Genomic DNA, 11,221 nt, shown 5'->3' with positions numbered 1-11,221 from the left:
TATATATATATATATATATATACCCTGAAAGGTCCGGTATTTCCCAAATACCGCCCATCCTGGAGGGTCTTATTGCGCATAGAAAATGGACAACTGACAAGCTGCTATCCAGTCCACGAGAGATTAGAATGGCGGCAGTCAGATCCTATTTTACAGCATTATACACAATAGAATTGTTTTAAATATATATAGTTAAATAACAATTATCCAACAGTATAACTAGTTTTAAGTTTCCACCTGGGACAAAGCAATCTCAGTTAGCTATATAGCTGTATGACATCAATAGCAGGGTCTGCTGTATTTTAGAATATAAAGGAGACACCCAAACCGTTTGTTGTGCGCCTTTAAAAGTGACTAAAACTATATTATATTCTAAACTCTGCAATGTATTTTAAATAAGGACTGTTTGGAATGTGGCTGCATATTCCTTTTACTCGTCAGAAAAGACGATCAACTTGTAAGATACGAGTTTTTAAATAGAATAAAAAGAAAAGTTATTCGTCTGCGCTGCTTGTATACGAGGTCGGTATAAACGCACACCCTGTGCTTCACACTGTTCTCAAAGAGGAGTGACATCTGGGGAAGTGTTGTATGATTACTCAGAACAACCCATCGTTGCAGGAGTCGGGCTGGGGGAAGCGCTGTCTCTGGTCTACAGTTCAGTAGAACACGCACAGCACACACTGCTTGCCGAAAGGACGCGCGCAGTGTACAATGCATCGTTTTGGTTTTAGATGCGTTTCTTGGAGCTGTGAAGGAATAAACTACCTTGCTGGAGTCCACCGGAAGAATTGAACGTCGCCTTGAGGAGATTCCAAATCAGTTGAATCTATTGCATTTTTTTCCCTATATTTGCGCTTCGGCATGAGCAACGCGTCTTGATGCAAATAATACTGAGCAGCCTAGGAAATGGATACTCTCCACCTGCGTGTTGTGTGTGTGTGTGTTTTACCGTGCTATCTTTGGATGTTAAAAAAAACGGCGGCCACAGATTCAGACCCCAACCCGAAAGGGTAATCACAGCACCGGCATGTTCGTGTTTGTTCCAAGAGCGCATTTTTGGAGAGGTCTCTCCAGCCTGAGTCCGTGATGTTTGCCAGCTCTGGCGGGGAGTTCGCTTTGGCATACCTAGACTATGGCTCGCCACCAGCCACCAGCTTCACGACTGAGGCGTCGTACTATTTCTCGAGCAACAGCTCCAGTCCGACACCGGCCCGGGTCCTCAACGGTACCGCCGATATGTGCGGGGAGCAGCCCCTCGAATTTGGCACGGCGGAGAAGGTGATTATCGGGGTGCTGCTGACAGTTATCACCGTGGTGACGGTAATGGGGAACACTCTGGTTGTGATAGCCGTCTGCGTGGTGAAGAAACTCCGACAGCCGTCCAACTACCTGCTCGTGTCCCTAGCTGTGGCGGATCTGTCGGTGGCCGTCGCTGTCATGCCCTTTATGATAGTTACCGACCTCACAGGAGGACACTGGCTCTTCGGGGAGGTTTTCTGTAACATCTTCATCGCCATGGATGTAATGTGTTGCACTGCTTCAATCATGACCCTGTGTGTCATAAGCGTCGACAGGTAAGGCGCAATGGGTTTAGAGCAATGCTTTATTTTACACGGCACATGATCATCCATACGCATTTACCCGTCGATTGAAGTTCGACTGTGTAAAAACGTGCGTTTAAGGGAAATGTTACCATATGACAACGACAGTATAACACAATAGTGTTCCCAATCTTTTACACGGCTGGCTTAATTATTTTAGTGTTTGTTGGAGCGGGGGGAGTAATGCAAGTCTCAACAAACTTGGTCAGCAAGTCAGAAAAGGCTCCCTACGTAAATGGTTTGAATGTATTGGTATGAAGTGGATTCAGTTGTTACTGTTGACTGTTTTTCCAACATGGGTAACGGTACCTTATTATTAGTATTTAACTTAAATGAAAATATGTAGTATGAACGATCTTTTGTCATTGTATTAACAAGGGTACTAGCGGTTTCTGACACCACAATACGACCCATAAGAATGCATACAATCTTTTTCCCCCAATTGTAATAAAACAAAACCAAAAAACAGGGGTAGCAAATTCTGATGGGGTGGCAAATTGTGACATCTATAGCTGTCAAATTTTGCTACCGGTAGCAAATTCTGATGGGGAGGCATATTGTGACGGTACACCGGATTGCATATAATTTGACGGTTTATTAAAGTGGAACTGAATTTCAATAGCCTAAACTGGCAACTGATTTCAGATAAATAGTTATTTGTGCCATTCACAGCGGATTTTATACTTTTGCGCTTAATAATAATAATGCATTATTGTTAACATCAATATGTGTTTTCCCGCAGTTTAAACGATCGCAATCGTTGCTATTCAATAACCAAAATAAACACAAACGTGTGCAGCACAGCATTGATTTTGGTTACTGAAGGACATATTGTAAATCTTTCATCTATATTTGAATGGCATGAAATGAGTCAACAATCTTCAATATAACCACGAAGCTATCACCTAGTATTATCACTTGTGATTTTTAGTGTAGCCTAATATATTGGCTAGCCTATTGATACTCTCTAGAGCCTAGTGCTTATTATATCCAGGGCGACTTACAATTGTTACAAGATATCACATTATTTTTACATACAATTACCCATTTATACAGTTGGGTTTTTACTGGAGCAATCTAGGTAAAGTACCTTGCTCAAGGGTACAGCAGCAGTGTCCCCCACCTGGGATTGAACCCATGACCCTCTGGTCAAGAGTCCAGAGCCCTAACCACTACTCCACACTGCTGCCCCAGTTGTATTGCATAAACCCAGAAAAGTCACATGAAAAGGTTCTATGTTTGAGTCCCACGATTTAAAGGTTTCTGTGGATTTGTAATTACTAGAGGTATTGGTGTGGCAGCCCACACTATTATTATTATTATTAGTTTCCTATAATTAAATGATATAATTTTGTCGTAGGTTATCACACATCAATACCACAATTTTTCTGATCAATACGACTTTGGTATATACAAATTTCATTATACAACAAACAATCGCAGTATACAGCAGTGTGGAGTAGTGGTTAGGGCTCTGGACTCTTGACCGGAGGGTCGTGGGTTCAATCCCAGGTGGGGGGACACTGCTGCTGTACCCTTGAACAAGGTACTTTACCTAGATTGCTCCAGTAAAAACCCAACTGTATAAATGGGTAATTGTAAGTAAAAATAATGTGATATCTTGTAACAATTGTAAGTCGACCTGGATAAGGGCGTCTGCTAAGAAATAAATAATAATATTAATTCCAATTGGCATTTACATTAATACAATATGTTTTATTAAGAATGTTGAACTAACTAAACATCGAGTGTATAATTGTGACAGCCTATTATCCTTAGTAAAGTACACTAAACAAACGTTTGTTGTCCACGAATGAAATATTTTCCCACCATTAGCGAGCTGGTAAAACACCAGGGACAAATCCAAGCGCTCTTAAAAGGTCGTTCATTTTCCATTCCGTTATAATGGTTGATGAGGCGTGTCGGTGTTTCATTTATACTTTTACACCTGTAAACTCTCGCTAATTTGCCGGGACTCTACCGTTTTTTTTAACACGTCTCCTGGACAACTCCCGTGACCAGGGCTGGATTAAAGGATGTGGAGACCCTACGCGAACCCGTATTTTGGGGGGTCATATGCATGGCGAATGGTGTTATTGGCATATTGGTTAATCCGGGTTTGCGCTGGGGACAGAGACTGCGGGGAGCGGACATTTCCCGGAAAGAACTGAGCACGGTTTTATTTTTCGAAATACATGTTCGGCCATGGAGTTTACACGTTTAAAAAAAAAAAAAAAAAAAGGTGACAAATACAGATGCAGTCACTTTACAGTATTTTCCAGCATGCCTGGTAAACATTCATTTTCCAGTTTCAAACCAAAATGTGGCACTTTAATGTTTTGCAGACTTCAGAATTGCATTTTTTTTTTAAAAAACATTTTGTTTTAATTCATTATGGAGGGAGATTATATATATATATATATATATATATATATATATATATATATATATATATATATATATATAGCGCTGTGAACACTGGTTACTATATTTTCTGCACTCTTAAGGACAGTGCATCACTGCAGGGTGGTCTGTCAGCCCCACTGAGACTCACTCACTCGTGTGTGTTCATGGGTTGCTTTGAGGCTCCCTATCAGATATTCGGATACAAACAAGCCCCGTGTGAAGCTAATTTGATACGAATCACATGCAAAGTTTGAAATAGGTGAGTACACTGTACACAACATCATGGGAACCTTTTAAAAACCTGTTAATTGCAAGATGATATTTCCTTTATTTTTAATGTACCCATTTTTTCAGTACCAATCAGTAATAACGAGGAAGCGTCTTCGAATTGAATTAGATAACTTATCTGAACACTTTATGTAGGTTTTTTTCCTTTGCTGATCATAGCTGGGCATGAGGATTGTTAAACACTTGCCTTTATTGCCTTGTATCATTATTATTATTGTTATTTATTTTTTAGCAGACGCCCTTATCCAGGGCGACTTACAGTCGTAAACAAAAATACATTTCAAGAATCACAGTACAAGTAATAATACAATTAGGAGCAAGATAAAAAATACAATGACTTTGGTTCTAGCAATACAACAGAAATCACATGCGAGTGATAATAATGACATTATTTTAATTGACATATAACATCCGTGGGAAGATAGAACACAAAATGATGCAATATGGATCACAGTCATAAAAAAAAGCTTCAGTCCCTGGCAGTAACGTGCAGAAGCATTAGCCAGCGCCTGATGTAACATCCACTGCGGTTAATGCGTCAGACGGTTTGCTAGTTTACCAGAAAGCCCAGCAGCTAATATATACAATAGCAGCAGAATTATATATATATATATATATATATATATATATATATATATATATATATATATATATATATATATATATATATATACATTATATAAACCAAAACAATTGTTCTTTATTTGTTTGTTTGTTTTTTCCTCAAACCTGTTCGTAGATTCCTTCTAGTTTAACAAAAAAGGAATTACTTTCCTGTCCTTTTTTTTTGTTGCGAGAGAAACAGACACTTAAACCGTTCTCGCTGGCTGCAGACATCCACCTTTGAATTGCCTTCAGCCCTCCGCATTGGAGGCCTACATGTTTACCTTTACCCACCTTTATTTTTCTAAAATTCCAACCCCCAAAGGAAAAAGGAAAGCTTCTAAAATTTAAAGAGGCATACTGCGCACATTTGAGACAGAACAAGCTTTTAAATTGGCCCTAAAACTGAAATAAATTAACACATAAACGGAGCCTGAGGTAGAGGTCGTGGGTATTTGGTATTGTACAGAAAGCTGCTTGTGTGGGAGACTCGGAGACCAGGTGTAATTGAGAAAGAAATGCCTAGCCGTCATAAAATAACAAAAATGAACCGAAAACAAGCTTCTGTACACGCGCCTCTCTTCCTGCGTGTGTGGGCCCACCATCCGCCAGCATGCGGTTTTTATAAAATGTCCCAAACAAACGGCGTAGTTTGCCTATAGGTTAATCCGGCCTTGCCCGGGACAGATTTTCTCCCGTATTTTGCTCAAAACTCTTCTGACCCCTTTGTCAGAAAGATTTTACAGTTACAGTTTTAATTGGTTTGATTATGGTTTGTACATAGGCTCAAATCAGCTTTCTAATGCAAAAACAAGTGTGTTATTATCAGTCCAAGGTCACAGCTGCACTCACTTAATTCTGAAAAGCTAGTATCTCCCTACAAGGCTAGTGCAATACATAAGCAAGAGTTTCAAGAGCCTTACAAGAGTCAAATTCCAATCCCCTGTGCAGAAGTTGCTTTTATTTAGCCAGCTTTTAATTCACTAAATTTGGCTCTATAAGAACATTGCGTAATAGGTTTGGCTCTTTCTGTGTATTTACATAGTAGTTAGTTAGTACATACCGGATTACCACAGCAAACAAGGAACCCGTTTTCATTGCTTTCACTGGGCTAGATAAAAAAAAAAAGCACAGGAACTGGAAACTGAATCATTAAACGACAAGGAAATCCATTAAAACCCATTTCATACCAAAAAGAAAACCTTCCCTTCTAATTTTAGATGTCATAAAAATTCTCTATATTATTTTAAGGTACAGAATGCTCTTTGTCTGAATGAATTGTTTTACAATTTAGAGCAATAACCATATAATAATCGGACGGTTCCTGTTGTAAACAAAACTGGGAAGCGTAAAGGGGGAAACCCTGCATGATCTCCGATTTCCTTATGACTACCAGTGGCAGCAGGAAATGATCTACGGGCCATTTTGACAGTCCCTTTTGTTTACATTCCCCAAATGAGGTTTTACCACCCAAGTACAGTATTGAAATGCTCTGGCATTTCAAAGAGTTTGTCATCTCGCTTAGTCCAATGAGGGTTTATTCTGAAGCAGTTTGTACCCATTCTAGTGATCCCAATATGTGATTACTATGATAAGCAAACTGCAACCGACATGGAAATCTCTGACACGCGTGCGGCCACTTTGTCCCTTTACTTTCTCTTCAAAGCAACACACGAGAGATGACATCAGTTTCCATGCAGCAGAGTCTTCAGACAAAAAACCCCTTCTTCTTTAAGGGACGCTGAACTGGCAGCTAGTATTATATGTTAATACATGCTGGTTTCAAGGAAGGCATTGTGACAGTATTATATTGAAAAACCAGAATTGGCCACGACCCTTCTAAAAGTTTCCCGTGGTATTTGTGCACGCCATTTTAACACTTTTAGCTTGCTTTGCCCATGGTTATACTATGCATTTACCATAGTTTACCCTATGCTTTATTTATTTCTTAGCAGACGCCCTTATCCAGGGCGACTTACAATTGTTACAAGATATCACATTATTTTTACATACAATTACATTATTTTTTTACACATTATTTTTTACATACAATTACCCATTTATACAGTTGGTTTTTTTTGTGTTTTTTTAACTGGAGCAATCTAGGTAAAGTACCTTGCTCAAGGGTACAGCAGCAGTGACCCCCACCTGGGATTGAACCCACGACCCTCCGGTCAAGAGTCTATAGCCCTAACCACTACTCCACACTGCTGCCCTTATGCTTGCTTTATGCTTTACCATACCTCGCTAGTCTCTACAGTGTATGCTTGACCATTCTTTCACTGCTTTATTACACTTTGCTGTGCTGCTTATGCAATGGTAAACTGTTATCAGTGTATGTAGCATTCATGACACAATAGCTTCTTAACACCATGTGCACGATCCTTCAGAATCAACCTAAAAAAGGCATTCACAATAATATTTGTTGCGAACCAAATCTACCTCTAATTTCAGCTCTTTTAATAGCATTTCTGGAGCAGTTATGAGTTTTAGTCTTTGCTTTGTTGTAATTGAGTACGTGGGTGTATTTTATTGTGTTGCGACCTCATGCAGCTTGGGTGGGTCAAGGCATCGCAAACTCTGAAATGGCGTGTTGTAATATGCAGTTGGAAAAATAATAATGGTATCTATTACTTGCACACAAGTATACAAAACATGCTTATACAAAGCCAAGTATTTACCAGCTGATGCAGAAATGTTGTGCTTTGATTGTAAAGATGGTATTCATAGCTGGTGTGAATAAATATGGATTAAGGGTAATAAAGTCACCTGTTGTGTGGTGTAGATTTGGTTCCTATTATCTAGGTAGGAAACCACAAATTTAACCTGGAGTTGAACTTGGCACTGTGCTACTTTGCATTGACAACAATGGAGAGAAATGAATACTCCATTAAGTAAAGCAGTGGTTCTGGCAGGGAACTCGCTTTAACCTCAGATCAAATTACATAAACATCAAGCCTATTTTAGGTGCTTCCCAATACCAGATCAAATTGTCAGCCCAATAGCTAGGATCTTATTCGTCCTTCGGTAAATAATACGTCGAATGATCGTCAAGGAAAGGATTTATATTTGACCTCAGTCCATCGCGTCCCCACTGTGCGTCAGAGTTTCGCCTCCTCCTCCCCAGCCTCCACCTGTTTCCATGGTATTCTAATTGTGTTTAAGGGGTGTTACACAAGCAGAGCCACTGGCAAGCCAAATTAACACCCACCCACATTGGAATGCGATAGCCAGCCAATCAAATGATCACTCAGCATAGCGGTGACCAATTAGAATGCACGTAGAGTGAGTCATATAAGCGCATTAAATCTAACACTCTCTTTTTTTTACTTTGCTTGGAGAATTCTTGTTGCTTGGCCGTTGGCTCTGCTTTCTAATCCGGGAGGCTGTGTGGTCCAGTGGTTAAAGAAAAGGGCTTGTAACCAGGAGGTCCCCGGTTCAAATCCCACCTCAACCACTGACTCATTGTGTGACCCTGAGCAAGTCACTTAACCTCCTTGTGTTCCGTCTTTCGGGTGAGACGTAATTGTAAGTGACTCTGCAGCTGATGCATAGTTCACACACTCTAGTCTCTGTAAATTGCCTTGGATAAAGGCATCTGCTAAATAAACAAATAATAATAATAATAATAATCCCAGAAGAAAAAAGGACATCGTTCCACCTCTTAAACTCCCGATTATCCCAGCAGAGCTCAAAACATGGGGTCTGTTTATTGCAATCTTCCATTGACTTTTTCATAGCGCTTCGTGTTATCTGAAAGACAGGCCTTATTTGCACTCCTGTTTGTTTATATCCATATTTGACACCTACACACATCAGCGATAGCCATCTGCTGGGATGGAAATAAGGCCCCCATTGCATAGCAGTTTGATCCAATCCTGGTTTTGCTAGGAACATAACAGTACACACCTGAGCTTGTTACCTATACGCACTGTGGCTAATCAATCTCATAGTAAAACCTGGAATGAGTGAAACTGCTGTGCAACAGGAGTCTTTCAATAACTTTGCAAAATGAAAACTTTTCTATACTTTTATTTTCAGTGTCTTCTATGGAAAAGAAAAGTTATACAAAAACAATATAGTGGTATACGCAAGACCAGTTAACTGGTCTGCTGCGTTGAGTGGATTTATTTTTCCTTGACTCGAGTTATTTTTATAGACCTGTCCAAGTATGGAGATCTTGTTCGATTAATTCACTAATAAATAACAGTATTGAATTTGCATGACCCTGCAACTGGATTTGAATTGCCTGCTTGCTCGCACTTTTCACTTCAAATCTTCATGCTGTCGATTTCATGGCTGATACTGTACACCAAGCGTGATTGACGGCTGCCTGTCACAATGATTGACATGTTTTCTTACCCTTCAGTGACAGAAGGGCAGACACATTAAACGAGCAACCGAGAGAGACAGGAGGGTGCACACAGACTTTAAGCATTCTGCAAAAATATCTCGGTTTGTTGAACTAGTGCCCAGGGAGAGAGTCAGTAACCTTGACACATCAGAGCTTGGTTGACTATTGAGATTACATAAATATGGATTTCAATTGTAAGGTAACCCTATGGCCTTATGTCACAAAGACGGCCAGAGTGGGTGGCGTCCGACCAGAAGCAGGAAGGAATACAGACAGAGACGGTGGTGATGATGAGCTGAGTGCAATGGCTGCACTCAGCGTTTATTAACAAAATAAAAGGTTTAAACAGAACACAAAAACAGGACACGGCACTATACGCCAAAATAAAAAGACAAACAAAACGACTGACACTAAACAAACGGTGCACGGACAGACAAACAAACACGGTGAGAACAAACACTTATCTTGCACGTTTTTACTTTGCTTTTAGTTACTCCTCTCTCTCTCACCCGTTCTCCTCTTCCGAACACCCAACCACGAGTGACTAAAAATGTGCCTATTTATACTGTTGTGCTGGGATTCAATTACTAATTAATTATTCACTTGAATCCCAGCACGTGAATTAATTCTGTGCAACCCCGTGCTCACATATTACATTTAACCAGCACGTGAAGTGATTTGTGCCCTCCTCGTGCCTAAATACAAATCTACACTTTAAATACACGTGAAACACAGACCCGTTTATATCCCGTGTACCAATCTATACACCAACATTAACATACGTAACACACAACACATAACAAGCCACATACACACAGATGCACACAGGGGCGGGGCACATTGCCACATATACCCCCCCTTGTGCGCAGCACACATGGCCTCAACGGCCACCTCCCCCCTTAAATACCCAGCAGTCCAGGCCAAAGTCTCGGGCTGGGAAGGGAGGCTTCAGTGGGCCCATGGCTGGCAATGCTGTCAGCACCCCTGCCGGTAGTGGCACGGCTGACAGCCTGCTGGTCCCGTCCTGCAGCGAAAAAGCTGCGGGGGCAGGTGGTCCCCCGACCTCCCCCTTCTTCGTAGCCGGCAGCTCCCTCCTGTGGGGCTCCGGCCACAAGAACTCCTGCAGCGAAACTGCTGCTGGGGAAAGTGGTCTCCAGACCTCGTCCCCCTTCTTCGTGGCCGGCAGCTCCCCTTTCTGGGGCTCCGGCCACCGTACTCCCTGTGGAGGTACGGGCAGCAGAGGCAGCTCCTGCTCCTCTGCTCCGGGCGGTGGCGGAAGCAGAGGCAGCTCCAGCTCCTCTGCTCCTGGCGGTGGTGGAGGCAGAGGCAGCTCCTGCTCCTCTGCTCCTGGCGGTGGTGGAGGCAGAGGCAGCTCCAGCTCCTCTGCTCCTGGTGGGGGTGGAGGCAGAGGCAGCTCCAGCTCCTCTGCTCCTGGTGGGGGTGGAGGCAGAGGCAGCTCCAGCTCCTCTGCTCCTGGCGGAGGAAGCGGTGGAGGTGGCGGAGGCAGAGGCAGCTCCTGCTCCTCTGCTCCTTCCGGTGGAGGTGGCGGAGACAGAGGCAGCTCCTCTGCTCCTGGCGGCGCTGGCTCCCTCCGCTGTGGCGGCTGGGCTGGTGCGCCCCGTGCTGCCTTCAGCAGCATGAATAGAGGCTGCTGGGGGACACCAGCCTCCTGCCCCTCTCCCCCCCAAAAATTTTCAGGGGGTTGGGCCTGTAACTCCTCCCCTTCCGGCTCTTGGGGCTGAACCAGCAGGCATTTTCCCTCTGCTGGTGGCTTGGGTCCCAGGGCTGTGGAAACCCCGACTTGCCTCCCTTTGGGCTGTGGACGCACCGACTCCTCCCTTTTGGGCTGTGGACGCACCGACTCCTCCCTTTTGGGCTGTGGACGCACCGACTCCTCCCTTTTGGGCTGTGGACGCACCGACTCCTCCCTTTTGGGCTGTGGACGCACCGACTCCCCCCTCTTGGG

At 42.7% G+C, this 11,221-nt stretch overlaps 1 protein-coding gene across 1 annotated transcript in view; it reads left to right on the top strand.

Moving 5' to 3' along the window:
• Positions 1-628: 628 nt before the first annotated feature.
• Positions 629-11,221, top strand: part of LOC117397947 (5-hydroxytryptamine receptor 7) — a 29,417-nt gene continuing 18,824 nt past the window's right edge. The window contains exon 1 of the mRNA XM_033996923.3: positions 629-1,577. Within this exon, the coding sequence (XP_033852814.2) occupies positions 1,090-1,577 (488 nt within the window). The 5' untranslated portion in view covers positions 629-1,089. The remainder of the gene's footprint in view (positions 1,578-11,221) is intronic.

The sequence above is a fragment of the Acipenser ruthenus genome, chromosome 46 (genome assembly GCF_902713425.1).
Source record: "Acipenser ruthenus chromosome 46, fAciRut3.2 maternal haplotype, whole genome shotgun sequence".
Lineage (NCBI taxonomy): Eukaryota > Metazoa > Chordata > Actinopteri > Acipenseriformes > Acipenseridae > Acipenser > Acipenser ruthenus.
This window is presented reverse-complemented; position numbering and strand designations above follow the sequence as displayed.